The sequence below is a fragment of the Colletes gigas genome, unplaced genomic scaffold, assembly GCF_013123115.1.
Source record: "Colletes gigas isolate AHSC1104 unplaced genomic scaffold, ASM1312311v1 Colletes_gigas_Sc00010, whole genome shotgun sequence".
NCBI classification, from domain to species: Eukaryota; Metazoa; Arthropoda; class Insecta; order Hymenoptera; family Colletidae; genus Colletes; species Colletes gigas.
Window position 1 is genome coordinate 6,567,503 of NW_025106639.1, and position 16,308 is coordinate 6,583,810.

The 16,308-nt window shown below is 36.9% G+C and overlaps 3 protein-coding genes across 4 annotated transcripts; 1 reads left to right on the top strand and 2 right to left on the bottom strand.

Annotated features, from left to right (window-relative positions):
* Positions 1-279: 279 nt before the first annotated feature.
* On the top strand, positions 280-5,644 carry LOC122398001 (rab GDP dissociation inhibitor beta). The gene is made up of 5 exons (XM_043397565.1): positions 280-616; positions 3,845-4,258; positions 4,344-4,557; positions 4,626-4,808; positions 4,894-5,644. Exons 1-5 carry the CDS (start codon positions 456-458, stop codon positions 5,248-5,250), a joined length of 1,329 nt encoding a protein of 442 aa, XP_043253500.1. The 5' UTR covers positions 280-455; the 3' UTR covers positions 5,251-5,644.
* LOC122398000 (beta-alanine-activating enzyme) lies at positions 5,535-11,046 on the bottom strand. Of its 2 annotated transcripts, XM_043397564.1 has the most exons (7): positions 10,259-11,046; positions 9,915-10,173; positions 7,972-9,819; positions 7,752-7,903; positions 7,531-7,694; positions 7,200-7,463; positions 5,535-7,123 (listed from the first exon to the last, which is right to left on the bottom strand). In XM_043397564.1, exons 1-7 carry the CDS (start codon positions 10,317-10,319, stop codon positions 6,731-6,733), a joined length of 3,141 nt encoding a protein of 1,046 aa, XP_043253499.1. In that variant the 5' UTR covers positions 10,320-11,046; the 3' UTR covers positions 5,535-6,730. The 2 variants fall into 2 exon arrangements, with proteins under 2 accessions (XP_043253499.1, XP_043253498.1); XM_043397563.1 differs by having other exon boundaries at positions 7,531-7,903.
* A 122-nt stretch (positions 11,047-11,168) lies between these two features.
* Positions 11,169-13,147, bottom strand: LOC122398002 (S-phase kinase-associated protein 1). Its single transcript, XM_043397566.1, has 3 exons — positions 12,993-13,147; positions 12,337-12,615; positions 11,169-12,243 (listed from the first exon to the last, which is right to left on the bottom strand). The coding sequence occupies exons 2-3, from the start codon at positions 12,613-12,615 to the stop codon at positions 12,034-12,036; spliced, it is 489 nt and encodes a 162-aa protein (XP_043253501.1). The 5' UTR covers positions 12,993-13,147; the 3' UTR covers positions 11,169-12,033.
* Positions 13,148-16,308: the final 3,161 nt, after the last annotated feature.

Consider the following 16,308-nt stretch of genomic DNA (forward strand, 5'->3'; position numbering starts at 1 on the left):
AAATAAATGATTGTTTGTAACAAAATTAAAGTTTGCTGGGGTGTAGGAATGAATAGACCGATGGATGTGTTCAGAATCGTGGGACGTTTGTAAAAAATCCAACAATTGAACGATAACGTTCGGATGATTCACGAAGTCTATCGTGTTATTAATATTGCAAGCAATTTTTGTACGAGCAACGATATGGGGAATCGCAGAAAGACGTATAGGGAATGTTTTAGGAGGCAGTAGCTCCACCAACGGTAGCACCGCCACCATCATCGTTCCACCAGCAGCTCCATCATCGGTAGCGAACGAAAGAACGAGGTCTTCCGTTCCGGCATAATAGTCGTTCGTTGGCAGTCGCGTGTTATCGTTTCTTCCGATTTTCCAAGTATTTGCGGAACAAAGATTCGCGAGGAGTTCGTATATCGTAGGTTCGGTGCTGTGTTCGGTCCCTTCGCATCTCCGACAAGATGAATGAAGAATACGACGCGATTGTGCTGGGCACCGGGCTCAAGGAGTGCATACTCTCGGGTATGCTGTCGGTCAGTGGGAAAAAAGTGCTCCACGTAGACCGCAACAAGTATTACGGCGGCGAGTCTGCCTCCATTACGCCGTTGGAAGATCTGTTCGCGTAAGTCTGTTGAAATTGCGACCGACGTTCCCGACCGATACGTTCCAACGTCGAAACATCGACTATCGCACGCGTAACAAGGCATCTCCGGTACCCTGTGATCGACGAATCGTGACACGATGACTCTTCTTAAATATTGATTTTCCCTTCTCGGTTATTTTCACGCGTGGATACGTTCCCGTCGATCAACCTGCTCGCGTTCAGGCGTATCGCGGGACGAGACATTGACGTATGCCGTCGCACGCGATAATGCGTCGTTAACGTGTCGGCCGTCCGAAAACTTTTCATCCCTTTCCAAATGATTTCATCGTAAGGTTGGCTAGAATGTCCACTCGATACTGCCGGGAGGAGGGGCCCACCCCGCGAAACACACGTTCGGTCGAACGTGGCAAAATCACTTTGTGCAGGCGTTTCTTTTTTTTCTTCTTTCGCCACGGAATTGGCGCACCACATTGTTCCTCTCTTCGAGACACTTCTTTTTTTTTCTTTCACCGTACTCGCCCTTCCCCACCTTCGCCGCACTCGTTGTCCTTCCCCTGGAAACCATGAATGTTCGCTGATTTAAAACACGATCGAGGCAAGATTAAAACTTACATTACCTTACGCTTGAAAAGCTACAAAGGAAATATTAAGTAACCGAATGTTAACTGTACCGTTACTCGCGTGCCATCCTTAATCCGCTTCCTGTGGAATCGAACATATGTTTGTCGTCTTTACATAAGATCGGAGTTACAGGAACGCTTAAAATCCTTAAAACTTACAGGAAGAAATTTATCGTTCCAGGATACATGATTTTTCTTTCGAAAGTCAATTTTTCTTTTGCGTATGCAACGGGTTCGTTATTACGCGAAATTGACGTAGGTATTCGAGATGTATCGGATCATCTCCCGTTAACAACAAAAACATTACGAACGTGATAACGGTATAGTAACTTTCCTACCATTTGTTGAACGAAACCGATAACGCAGTACATGTGATTGCACTTCTGGCTCATCCGAGTGGCAGTTATCAAGTATCCGGCTGCATTCAATAAATTCTAACACGCATCAAAACCGCCCATCTGTTGTAACAGTAATAATCCTTGGGTTCGGCTACGTTCCATTCGCGTACTTTTTAATGCGCGGAACGTTAGAAAAACAAGAAACCAAAGGAAAAAGTCGTTTGGTGCTGTAATAACGGATGAGAAAAAATATTCGCGATTACCGATTCACAAAATCGCGTAACTGTTTCTTTGATGCATTCGAAATAACTATAACGATCCGTATGGAATTTAAGATGATTTCCCGATCAAATATTTTCATACGATTAGATGTTTTGTTCAGCCGCTACAAAAATCGATGAGTACCACTTCGTCGCGTTGTAAACATATAAGCACCCAGATGTACCGTCGCATGTTTGCAATACAAGAGACATCCGTTAAACTTTTTCCAAAAAGCCTTGCTTCGTCCGGAATTATGTGATAAATCAGGAGTTCCCAACTTGATCGTTAACGATACTCGAAAGGTCAGTCGAGTTATCTCGGGCTTAACAAATTGATGAGGGTCGTTTGGAGATCGCGGAGCAAATTTATTTGTATTAATATAAAATTCATCGTGAACAATAATACAATGAAATACAGGTAACCCTCCTATAACACGGTAGATAGGTTCATAGAAAATGCCGTGTTATACGAGACCCAGAACCAGTATAAAAAGGGGAGTTACGTTCCGAAAACTTATTAAAAACAAATATTTTTTTTTTTATTCTAAACAAGCATATTATTTTAATTTAACGCATCCTTAATTTAATAGATTATAATTTGTTTATACAGATTCATCCTAGAGGCCAAAATAAGACGAAAATCGAGAATATCAATTTCTTGGCTGAGGCTTCGTTAAAAAATTATTAAAAAATTTCAAATCGTTCTGAAAAAATTATTCCTAGTTAGGGGGGTCAATTACAATAATTTTTGGTGAACAGACATACCCCCGAAATCCTAACCACTTTCGAGAAAAAAATTCGCGTAGGTGTGAAATTTTTCGACAAAATTAAAAAATTTCAAATCATTCTGAAAAAATTATTTTTGGTTGCCGGGGTCAATTACAATAATTTTCCGTGAACAGACATACCCCCGAAATCCTAACCACTTTCGAGAAAAAAATTCGCGTAGGTGTGAAATTTTTCGACAAAATTAAAAAATTTCAAATCATTCTGGAAAAATTATTTTTGGTTGCGGGGGCCAATTACAATAATTTTCCGTGAACAGACATATCCCCGAAATCCTAACCACTTTCGAGAAAAAAATTCGCGTAGGTGTGAAATTTTTCGACAAAATTAAAAAATTTCAAATCATTCTGAAAAAATTATTTTTGGTTGCGGGGGCCAATTACAATAATTTTCCGTGAACAGACATACCCCCGAAATCCTAACCATTTTCGAGAAAAAAATTCCCCTAGGTATGAAATTTTTCGACAAAATTAAAAAATTTCAAATCATTCTGGAAAAATTATTTTCGGTTGCCGGGGTCAATTGCAATCATTTTTGGTGAATAGATATACCCCCGAAATCATACGTGCTTTCGAGAAAAAAAATTCGAGGTGTGAAATTTTTCGACGAAACTAAAAAATTTCTAGTCGTTCTGAAAAAATTATTTTTGGTTGCCGGGGTCAATTACAATCATTTTTGGTTAATAGACATACCCCCGAAATTCTGCGCGTTTTCGAGAAAAAAATTCAGTAAGGGCGGAAGTTAAAATGTTAATAACTTTTTAACGAAGCCTCCGTCATCAAATTGGTATTCTTGACTTTAACGTGTTATAAGATGCCGTGTTGTAGGAGGGTTCTCGCAATTTATGAATCGTGTTGTAGGAGGGCTACCTGTACTGTGCCCACGAGGATGCAGACATCCTTGAAAGTAAATAATTAAATCACCTGCTTAACACTTTACCAATTATTTGTAAAATAATATTTTTTTTTTTAAATAAATGGTTATACGAAACTATTTCTCGTTACATCATTATCCTAACAAGCATCGTTAAAAATTCAGTTCGCCTCTTATCGCACATCCTCCTCTTTTATTCCCATAATTTTTTATCTTTTTATTCCCGAGTGTCTGAATATCATACGTTAAAATACCTAAGGATCGCCCCTGCGATAAAGAAAGGATTCTACGAATTACAAACAAACCTCTTAAAACAGTAAACGCCCGGACGTTCTTATCGCATTAATATTAGTTAATTGCGTTATCTAGGAAATTCAAGGCTCCGCCGCCGGACAAAACCTACGGCCGGGGCCGCGACTGGAACGTTGATTTGATTCCCAAGTTCCTGATGGCTAATGGATTGCTCGTCAAGCTTCTAATTCATACCGGCGTTACACGGTACCTGGAGTTTAAATGCGTCGAGGGATCGTACGTGTATAAGTCTGGAAAGATATCGAAGGTGCCGATAGATCAGCAGGAAGCGTTGTCCAGCGATTTGATGGGCATTTTCGAGAAAAGACGCTTTCGCAGTTTCCTAATGTACGTGCAAAACATGCAAGAAGACCGACCCGAGACGTGGGATGGTTTTGACCCGTTCAACAGCAGCATGAGCTCGTTGTATAACAAGTTCAATCTCGACAGAAATACCCAAGATTTCACGGGGCACGCGCTAGCACTTTATAGGTAAACAATGAATCCTTTCGAGGATGTGACCATCAATGATCCGATGACGATTAAATAAAATAATGGTATGATCTCGATGTTTCAGGGATGATGATTATATAAGCCAACGTGCTATTACTACTATAAGAAGAATTAAATTGTACAGCGATAGTTTAGCACGTTATGGAAAATCCCCGTATCTCTATCCTATGTACGGATTAGGCGAACTTCCGCAAGGTTTCGCGCGACTTAGCGCCATTTACGGTGGAACGTACATGCTGGACAAACCGATCGACGAGATTGTCGTGAAGGACGGAAAAGTAAGGATTTCTATTCGGCTAGGATTCGAAATGTCGTCAAATCCATGTTTAATTGTCGAATTCTACAGGTAGTCGGTGTACGTTCCGGCGACGAGATAGCTCAATGCAAACAAGTATTTTGTGATCCTACGTATGTACCTGATCGCGTGAAGAAAGTAGGTCAGGTCATAAGGTGCATTTGTCTCTTAGACCATCCTATACCGAACACAGGGGATGCTCTCTCGACGCAAATCATTATTCCGCAAAAACAAGTAAGCTAAATACACGCACGTTTTAATTGCATTTCCATGTTTCAACGATGGCTAAACTAATCACGGACACGTTTTTAATTTCCAGGTTAACCGTAATTCTGATATCTATGTTTCTTTAATATCGCATACCCATCAAGTGGCGGCTAAGGGATGGTTCATAGCCATGGTATCTACCACGGTTGAAACGAAAAATCCCGAAGTCGAGATCAAGCCGGGTTTGGATCTGCTCGGTCCGATCAGACAGAAGTTCGTATCAGTGTCAGATTACATGGAAGCGACCGACAATGGTTTGAATAGCCAAATCTTTATATCGACGAGTTACGATGCTACAACGCATTTCGAAACCACCTGTTTAGACGTTCTTGATATATACAAGAGAGCTACCGGTGAGGAGTTCGATTTTAAAAAAGTAAAACAAGACTTAGGCGACGAAGACCAGTAACCGTAATACGATTACCATTACTGGTTATTCTCGAAACTAGTTCATCCTGAATGAAAAATGGGGGGGGGGAGGGGGGAGAGAAATGAGTGAGCAACGTAATTTAACGCGTATCCATCGACCAGGTCGGTGTCTATCAGAGTCTTGACGCAGATACGATCTGCTGATAGATTCATGCCTAATAATTCTAGATTCTCTTTCACGGAGGATTTCAAAACAAAGGCAGATATTATTTGTATTTTATTTTTCAGTTTTGTCCCAATCTCATTCTACATACTATCCTTTTCACATTGTTGTCTAAAAGTACATACGTAAATACGACATTTTCACGAAAGATTGTTATTAAACTTGTACCGTGTCTATCATCTGAATATTTTCGATACATTTTAAACGGATACGAAAAGAAAAAAAAAAAAGAGAGAAAAAAAAAGAAGAAAATTTACAACACGTTTCGAGGTATATCTATGCATATAGACAAGTCACAAGTGTGTTTTTTAGGGTAAACATGTCAGCGCCAATTATTACGACTTTGTGAATGTATTATATTTTAACTATCAACCGAATGAATAAGAATACCGTTTATCGAGATTGTGAATGTTAAAGAAACCTATAGTTTTATTGCTATTTGCAAACAGTTAAAATGTGTTACAACACAAGGTACAAGAATATAGAGATAATTTAAAAAAAATGAAGTCTATACGCATGTATCTAAATAGCATGTCGCGATCTAGTATTAGAAAGTACGTCATACTTCTGCACATATAGTTCTGATATTATTTAAAATTTCAAATATGTATATTGAGAGGAAGTGCACGAGTTAAAGCGCTCGCAAAGAAGAAATTGCCTGTGACGGAAATGATTACAGGAGGGGATCGGTGTCAAACTATTAGGGAAAAAGAAGGTTCAAAAAGCGGCCAAGCATTTAATTATAAATTAAATAGATATATGTATATTCTTTATCATTCTCAAATATATAAGAATGAGAGTATACAAATGATGAAATCATTGAAACGTTATTTTATGTGAGCTTGAGAACCAGAATATTTCCTTGCCCAATATTTATGACACAATCATTATCAATTAAGGGGGGGAGGGGAGGGGGGGGGCGTATCAACAAATCGAAAAGACAACTATGCACGGATATGCATTGTTTCGGAAACTGCTACACGTCTGCATTTATTTATGCGTGAATGTTTTGTTAACGAATGATTGGCTAAATCTCAGAATTTTTAGTTTGCTTGTATTCTTGCTTAAAAATCGTAAGCACACCCGCGAATTTGTATCACATGCAAAATTCATTGAAATGGCGGACACATATTCCGCCGTTACTTTATCTAAAGTGTTATTCACGTAACTGTAATGTGACAGTCGTAAAAAAAATAAACAAACGATATTGTATTAATTTCATTACTTTGTATTCCTATCTACTCTAACTATATACCAATAGAATAGCCGTACATCGAATAAAAAATAAATAGTATCTTTACGTATCAGTCAGTTTCAAGACATATACATTATTATCCCGGCATCCAACGACCGCGATATCATTGTTAACGACAGGCGATGAAAAAACTTCATTAGGAAGCTTTCCAACCTTTGTCAGCGTATTTGTTGTAAAGTTATAAATGTATAGGGTACCATCTGTACACGTTATAAACAAAATATTATCTTGGCACCAGGGTGTGGCAAAAATTGCCGAATGGAGATCTAATACGAATTTTAATGTAGGCTCGGTCCTAAAATTTGAATCTAAAGATTGCAGATAATACACTTTCTTATTCTGACTGGAAAGAATAATATTTTCACGCCCCGTAAGTTCGTCGAACTGTTTCACAATATACGAGAACACGTTGCCATTAATTTTGTACTTCCACATCTGCAAAGACAAGTAATAAATTAAGATCAAAAGAATATTTCGTGTAAGAATATTTGCTAGATTCGATGATTGTTACCTCGACGTTAACTTCGATATCGAAACATGACAATGTTCCTGTTACAGAACAAAACAATACCAGCCCGGTACTTAACGTTACGGGTGCAACAAAAATCGGATCCGACAGTTTATGTTTCCAAAGAACTTTTCCTGACAACTGTTCCAACGCTAAACAAGACCCGTCTAAAGTTCCAAACAGGACGGTATTCGATAGGGAGTGTAAAGAACCGGAAGCACTGACACTTCCCGTACTACTTTTAACTTTCCAAATTTCAGATCCGTCCTAAATTAAAGTTTTTTTTATCAGTCAGGCTTCTACAACGCATTATAAAATGAATATTTGCATATACCTTTGCAGAGAGGCAATATATGTAACAGTTATAGGAACCAACGAATATTGTTTTTCGTTCTTTGCAAAGAATCGCAGAACATTTTACAACACCACCCGTCTGATATTTCCAAATAACTATTCCCGTTTTTAAACAAAGGCAATACACATTGCCATCGTAACACCCTGCGAAATAGACAATTGAGTAATCTAAATAAATCTTTCGTGCGTTAAAAAACATACCCACTACACCCCGAAAATCGTCTAGAATTAACACCGAAGCTTCAATTCTGTCTGGTAGCTTTACTGTGAATGCAGAAATGCAATTTTCATTTCCTAATTGGAATGTGGAAATAAGACCAGAATGCGAACCAACTGTTGCATACGTTTTTCCACTGAATAAAACAGTCAGTTAATTAAATCGCGAAATATAACAAATAGAATCTGTTTAAATTACACTTACTCTGAATAATGAAACAGAGTTGGCGATGCATCTACGCATTTTCGTAAATTATACGTTTTTAATACATCGATCTTTGAAATTGTATTATATTGTAACGTAGGCTTTTCTTTTACAATTACTTCACTACTGTATACTTGTCCCTTGCATTTATGCCACTGATACGTACATATTTCAATTCCCATATTAATGGGATTAGAATCTTGTGTTTCTGCATTATTATATTTTGGTAATATTATGTCCTCTGTAGCAACATTGATTAAAGATACCGTTTGATTGTCGTCGGAATGATACTCTGAACGGTTGCTTGTTTTGTCTTTAAGACTATCGAGTATTATACTTTTTATGTAATCGAGACAATCATTAGCAGTAGCATCATTTAAAAGCATACCAATTAATTCAGGGAATTCAATATTGACTTCGTTGGACAGAGTACTCGACATTTGAAGCGCTATTATCGACGTGCCGCCCGATTGCAAAAATCCATTAATTTCGCATTTTAGACTATTTTTCCAGAGAGACTGAAATATACCTTCACATTTCTGTAATTCAATATTGCCTATGGTTCTATTTACTGTCTGTTCTTGTATATGTTTTCTCAAAAATTCTGTAGATATTTTTCCACTAGACGTATACTCAAAATGTTCCAAAATATGAATATTATCTGGTCTATACAAAGGTTGTAATCTTTGCAAGTGTTTCATCATATCGATATTAATGCTGGGATACTGTTCTACTTTTTTCTTAGTAGCTAAACACAAATGTAATTTGTGACAACTCTCGTCCCATAATATATAACAATTTTTAACAAAATTTACTTGTAAAACACATTCCTCGAGTTTTGTTAAATCCACCTTATTTCCAAATCTTTTTATAATACTATTATTTCTTCCTTTATAAAATATCCTACTTCTTTCATCGATATAAACTATATCACCGGTATCGCGATATACTGGTACCTTTAAATCTTCAATATTTTCATGATCTATTGCGCAAATTCTATTATTACTCCCTATATAAAGGCAGCCTGTACCATTTGTCACTATTTCTCCCTTTTCGTTCCTAACTTGAAATATGGTTTGCGATAACAGTTGTCCCAAGTAATGGGTGTTAAACTGTGGATTTGTTGTTACAATTTCGTTAATACTAGCCCAGCATGACACCTCGGTAATACCATAAATATTATAGATCTTTGTATTATTACGTGGATGTTTGGCTTCAAGAAGTAATTCTACTTTAGGAAAGGGTTCTCCGCCCAAAAGAAGAACTCTGAGTGAAGTGTCATTATTTAGAATAGTGACTTTTAAATGTTCGACCGTCCAACAATACAAAAAACTTGACGGAGTCATCTGTAATACAGTAATTTTACTAGAATAAGCTACTTCTAAAAATCTAGTTGTATTATTTCTCAATGGCTTTGAAGCCATAAATAAGGACCCTGCGCTTGAGAGAGCAAGAAAAATTTCAACAATACTAGGATCAAATGTAAAGCTTGTTAACTGAGCAATTTTATCAGATTTCTTTATAGCCAAAATTGTGCGTAAATCGAGGATATTAGGTACTATAGAAGCATGAGTCGCTCTAACAATTTTTACTGATCCAGTTGAGCCAGAGGTAGTGATAGCGTAAGCATAATAATTTGACTCTATGCTTTGTGTAAATCGTTTTTCAACATATTTCAGCTTCATCAAATAAATACATTCGCTATGTATCGTGAATTGTTTTACAATATCTCCTTCGACTATTATTTGTTTGGAAAACAAATAACGTATGTGCAAAGAATTTTTCAAATTTGTATATTCTGTTTCGTCTAACGGTATATTCACAAAGCTGTGTTTACTAACTAAAATCCTATAAAAAAATAAAATATTCAGTATTATCACCATATACCATATCTTTTGTATTGTACTAACATCTTCATCGTCAAATTGCATTTAAATTCTTACCCAAGCATCAAAGAAACAACACAATATCGAGGAACATCAAAATTTATACCAATAAATTCAAAACCTTCTATGCATTTTAAAAGATCGGAAAGCATAGCTTTTGCGGCAAATAGTTCTCTGTAATTTATATACATAATTCTTTCCAGATCGTGATATTCTATTACTACATTATCAAGTTCGTCCCATTTACAAATGTCATGCAATTTTGTCTCGTTTGTCAAACTATCGCAATAAGGTGTTGAATCTTCTTTTGTATCGTCTGAAATGATCGTCCATAATTAAATGAGCATCAGCCAATATCGTAGAATATAAATTCTAGTATCTATTGAACATAATATGCTCACTTTCATTATGGATCCTGGATAAGGAAATGCCAACTTGTGACTTATCCAGTTCGGTCGACATGGTGCACACACTTGCACGGAACAGTTTCAAAAACTATTCATTCATATTGTATACCTTACCCATTTTATAAATCGTATACAGATAGCACATGTAGGGTAAAAGACCTAATTACTATCATTACTGCTATACTTAAATTGTATTCGATCGAATTATTATTAGGTTATGTCTTCTTAACCAAGAATCAAATTATATTAACCAGATTTGAATTTATTTCAAGTAAAATAGTTTAGGGTAATAGTAAACGCGTTTTTTACCCAATATACTCCTAATTCATCCATCGAGAAAGAAAACTTTGTACCACTGTGGCTAGATTTGGCATAATCGAGTGGTGGAGGAAGCCGACATATCCTACCGCACGAGGCACATGTTATGTTAGGTCAGCACTTCGCACAACTTCCGCTATAATACCACGAATATGGTATAATAATAAATTTAATTAGTTATTTATACTCAATCGTACTAATAACATACATATGTATACATATGCTCATTCATAGGAATAATACAAACAATTTCTTTCTTTTCAATAGTTAAAGCATGATCAGGGTGTCTTAAAACATGTATTTCCGTGTACATCTTTCTTTCATTATGGAATTTGCTTATGTATAATGTGCCTATATGCTTTCCCCAAGCCTCCGTTATATGCTAAAGAAGTTCGTCGTTAGTAATGTCGCCGTCGATACACTAAATTATGCCAAATCTGGCTACACTGCTTTGTACACAAAACCACCTGGGATCAAGACAACGAATGTTGTCCCTTATGCCTCGAACAGATGCAGTCAATACAAGTTACTAATTATGGTTCTTTAATGAACAAATCAATAAGAGAAAATACATAAAGATATCGAATAATGTAATATAAATAAAAATATATTTATCGACTTCAAAAATTGACAACTATTATGAACTAACCTATGATAAATGTTACCAGACAGCAAATCGGTACCTATGATACACTTCTCGTTGGACACATAGAGGACTAATGAGATTTTTATCGTACATGTGGTTTTTTTTTCTTGCTGGATAAAGTATAGTACATCTGTATACGTATAGGGTGGTATAGGCATTCAGTTGTATAGAGCATAAGTTTTTTTTTTTTTAAATTTCATACGCTATTAAATACCCGAATGTAACATTTTTTATTTGAAATTAGTCCCTCTACCTCCTCCTCCTCTAAATTTTCTGTCGAGCGGCCACCGAGGCCTTTCATCGGTACAACCAAATTTTTAATTTTCTTTTAATTTTTTTACTCAATTTAAAATGTCGCAAACTTACATTTACAACTCCTTAGAATCATTAATAGCAGCTTTACGAAATGTGTACTCGAATAAAGTTATCAAAAGTAGAAACTGAACATATATTCTATACAACAAATTTGCAGATCTTATATATCACTAAGCAAAGGTAATAATATTATGGTAATATGAATTGTTATGTAATTCCTACTATACATGATAAATAGTATTAATCAATTACACGAAAAAATTAGAGATAAACAAAACCACTGGCACATAAACGTGGTCTTTAATATTTTGTTTAAAGCGCTAATATATTTATGTTAGATAGTAACTATTTGGTGCATTGAGTGAAAAATATTACGTAACTATTATTTAAGAATTTCTTTAAAGTAATATAAATGATGCACTGCTCGATTTAAAAACATGGAAACTGAAATTTTAATACGTTAGAATATTATATGCTCATAGACGTTAATCTACTTTTCTTCACACCATTCATTTTCTTTGCGAACTTGTTCCTCCTCCGAAGCTGTAAAATCATTTTTAATATTAAATGTTTTTCGTATTTCGTCTGGTGTTTTGCCTTTTATCATATTGGCAACAGTTTTGCATGTTACGTCTAGAAGTCCCTTAATGTCAAGATAATTAGCTGCCAAAATTAATTCAAAGAGAGTCCCTTGATCGACCTATAATTACATTATATAAATATTTACAAGCACGAACATTCCTTTTTTACATTTCTTAAAATGTAGCGCATAAAATAAAAGTTGAACATTTACTTTCAAAAAGTCTGCATCCCACGAATTTATATCGTCTGTACGTTTCTCTTTGTTTTCATCGTCTTCCGATGGTGCTGGTTCATCCTTGTGATAAGTAGCCCATTGTATTACCTTCCTAAGAATGGCAGAATTAACATTTGGAAGAGGAACAATTTCCTCTTCGTCTTCGTCCATACCAAGATCTTCCAACATAGTTTTTATGGTAACTGAACATTTTGCGATATCAACATCCACTTCAAAAACTTCACCATCAGAACTTTGTAGCTTGATGTTAGGCATCTAAAATAGGTTTCAAAACATTCTTCATACTACACAGCTACGAACTATAACGCGTTGAAGCAATCTGTTTGCATGGATGAAGTGCTTTAATAATTTGTTATGAATATCTTTGTATTGATCGACCATACACGTTCACAGATTCATCTACTTCTCGAGCAATGGCTTAAAAAATTGTTTTCTTTCGTTCGATGTTAAGTTGTGATCGAACTGTTCGTTAAAATTCTTTCCTTTACGAAAACAAGGAGGCACTCCATCGATGCAACAAAACATCGATCACGAACGACATTTTCTTGTGAAATGCACACGAAGTATCGATCTCGGTTCGAAATATCGGATGCTACGTTCTGTATAAACTAAGAAAACGTAAGTGTATTCACCGTGAATTGCGGGTTGCAATCAGCGCAATTAACTGTCGAACAATTTGGTTGAACGGTGATCAGCAAAATGTAGTTGTTCTTCCGCTCTCTGTCTTTCCCTACAAACTTCTGCTGTTCTTGTATTTTATTCTCTCACTCTATTCATTTTTGTTCTACGTCCTTGTCGAGCGACTTGAATAAGAAGTTAATCAAAAGCAATGGAAGATGTCGCCATTGTACACTTTGTAACACGGATTCGTGCCACGTAACGGTAAAATGACCAAGTTTTGCTAAATTTTTCTCGTCACAAAATAAATAAAATGCTAAATTGTGTTGCTTAAACTTTATATGGTACTTCGAAACCATGAATTCGCGAAAGAACAAAAATGGCGGGACTACTCCAAATGGTTATAAATTCAATGGAAAATGTACAAATTACTATTTACGTATAATAATTAAAATTGTACAAGAAAAGAATCAACAGGGGAAGATATATAAAGATATTAAATAAAACAAATTAATATGCGATTAATAACGAAGTAATATGCTTCTGGTGACACAGTGGACCAATGGGGTTTCTATAGCTTGAAATCCCAAACTCATATTGGTTTGTTTACAAAGTTTTTTTTCTCGCTGGACAGAGTATAATCCAATCGATAGATTATTATTTATTAAATACCTACGAATCAGTGGATTTTAATACGTTTGCATTTGACCATAGAGTAATTGAATACTACACCAAGTAAGTACTCCGTGGCAGGTACGGATTAAAAGGGAGGCTAGGGGCCTAATTTTTTCAAACAATAAAAATAAATGTTTACATATATTTATCAAAAATATTATTTTAGGGGAAAAAGCTGGATGAGCAAATCTCTATTAAGCAATTAACTATTATCTATTCGGTTCTGAGTTATCGAAACTAATGGCGAATATTTCAAAGATTAAAATGTTGTGTAATATATATGACTATACGAAGCGTGCTGTTTTAGAAAGAAAACCTTTCAATGCCAAAAGGTTCCCTGTCCTTGCCCTAACTGGTCAGGGCTCGAGACAATTTAGATCGAAATAACGTCAGTGACCCTCCAAAAGGTTCAATTACATTGTCCATTGTATTTGCTAAGTTATTGTTTTTGGTGATCGTTTTCGTGTTCCTATCGCTATCGTGCCCCTTGCTAAATTGTCCCAAGATTGGACCATAATATGGAAATAAGAATCACTTTACATTTAGAGGTGTTGATGCACGAACTCTCTTTCAGACCGATCTTTAGCGGACTACACGAACTTACGAACTAAACAACGAGAGCGTCATCTATCACGATCCTCGTTCTCTTCGTGTCCACGGACAACAGAAACTTTTATTTCAACGTGGCGCCTACGAGTACATAATCGGATACGTAAATTAGAAGATGACGAGGTGTCGCGTGAGAATCAATGGAAAAAAAATTACACCGTAATTTTCCGCGAGTATCCGGTTAATTTTCAGGGTGCTCGATGACAATAAAGTAGAAAAAAGCAGGCTGAACGTGACGCCGTCGATATCGAACCGTAAAATTATGCTCTACGGTTACTCGAACGATTTCTTTTTCCCGAGATTCTGTGAAAGTCAGGGGTGCTCGTCTAGGCGCCAGCAACCTACGCACGAGCTTCGTCATCCCTTCCCCGCTTGACCCTTTTGGTCTCGACTATATTTGGAAGATAAAAAAAAAACTTGATTTCATTTTGTTCCTCCCTTTGTCCATCCCCTTGCGCGGCTATTCCCCCCCCGAAAAATTCAAGCAAAATATGGCCGTGTACTCAGGGAAAGTACAACTCCCGGTAGCGGAGTAACGGGTACAGTTACGACGATTCGACTGCCCGTATCAAAAAGTTCATTCGCTCGGCAGAGTAGTTTCACCCGGCAATACGTCGAAACGTGCGTTAATGCAAGCTATGCGTCGCCCGAAGCAGGACGAACTGGCGTACACTGTTACGTTTCAGCGTACAATCAGCACACTTCCACTTTTCACCGAGAGCTTGCGACCATTTGAACCTTACGGTAAAAAAGAAAATATTCTTTCGGGGGGAAAGAAGAAACGAAAAAGCATTTTGAGCTATTCACCATCGAAAAAGACAATCTCATCCTCCTCACTTTTACATCCATAGCTTGTATCAATCATCGGACCATTTGTCACGTCTTCGATTCGATCTTGACCACCCACGGCAATCTCATCCTCGTCGTTCATCTGCAACATTTTACACAGTTTTATCGATTTGTCACAAGCATCGGAACGAAAGCAGAAATATGGACGATAGGCTGTAAAAAAAAGTGTCAAGGGGTGCACGAGCGGAAGACGCCAGGACCTTTCGAAGTCTGTAATCGAAGGATCAATTTTCGGCCTTTCTTCGCGTCGAATTACAAATTGTATTTACCGAACAACGAACAATGCCACGCTTCTCTCCGTCGGACTAAAATTTCTGCGTTCTGCGATTCGACATCGTTCCTCTATTAACTCGCGATTGCGTAAACGCAGTTTCGTTCGGCGAGGGAATATCGAAACACAGAAATTAATTAACGAAGCTTCAAAAGTTCCAGAGTTTTAAATTTAACTCGCGGGGTCGGGGGAGAGGGTGGAGGAGGATGGAGGCGGTAAAAGAGAGATTATGAATCTTACGTAACTATTAACAGCGTTCGCGAATGCAATAAATGCTTTCTATAAAAGATTATTACAGCGAAGAAATATCCCCAGGCGTTTGTACTCTTTGGGAACCAATCGCTCGTAGCAGTTACAATTGAGCCCCGACTCCCGAGCAGGAAGACTTATTAAAATTTGCTTTTAACGGAGGTTCATTTGTGTCTCGGGTGAAAAGAATCGATTTCCCTTTGCTGCGTCCTCTTAAAATCGACGATTTCGAAAGACGATCCGATCGAATACATCCCGTATTTTTCTTTAATGGAAATCCTAAATATTATATTGCCCATTTCTCGTTCGTTCTTTTAGTTTCGTCTGCTATTCCCTCGTGACGGATCCCTGTAGACGGAGAAGTCTGAGAGAAGAGACGCTGCGTAAAATTTCCACGATAGCGTGACGTTTTAAAGTTAACAAGTCCATGCAACGATCGTTAAAAATCTGGATTCGTTTGGCCGTCGTTCAAACGAATTTATTATAGCGCATCCTTTGCTCTATGTGACGTATATACTATATAGTGTTTGGTCATCACTGGGAAACTTTTTAATGGGAGATTCTAGAGGCTAAAATAAGACGAAAATCAAGAATACTAATTTGTTGCTCGAGGCATCGAAACATTTCCGGCCATACAGTATATTTTCGGTAAAGAATTTTTTTTTCGAAAGTGCGTA

Excerpts from the sequence above, each read along its gene's own strand:
- LOC122398001 (XM_043397565.1), top strand. The coding sequence starts at position 456 with ATGAATGAAGAATACGACGCGATTGTGCTGGGCACCGGGCTCAAGGAG. Across the intron at positions 4,259-4,343 it reads CACGCGCTAGCACTTTATAG|GGATGATGATTATATAAGCC; the intron begins GTAAACAATGAA and ends TCGATGTTTCAG. Across the intron at positions 4,809-4,893 it reads TCATTATTCCGCAAAAACAA|GTTAACCGTAATTCTGATAT; the intron begins GTAAGCTAAATA and ends TTTAATTTCCAG.
- LOC122398000 (XM_043397563.1), bottom strand. The coding sequence starts at position 10,319 with ATGTCGACCGAACTGGATAAGTCACAAGTTGGCATTTCCTTATCCAGG. Across the intron at positions 10,174-10,258 it reads ATCCAGGATCCATAATGAAA|ACGATACAAAAGAAGATTCA; the intron begins GTGAGCATATTA and ends CGATCATTTCAG. Across the intron at positions 7,464-7,530 it reads TATATTGCCTCTCTGCAAAG|GACGGATCTGAAATTTGGAA; the intron begins GTATATGCAAAT and ends ACTTTAATTTAG.
- LOC122398002 (XM_043397566.1), bottom strand. The coding sequence starts at position 12,615 with ATGCCTAACATCAAGCTACAAAGTTCTGATGGTGAAGTTTTTGAAGTG. Across the intron at positions 12,244-12,336 it reads GGGATGCAGACTTTTTGAAA|GTCGATCAAGGGACTCTCTT; the intron begins GTAAATGTTCAA and ends ATGTAATTATAG.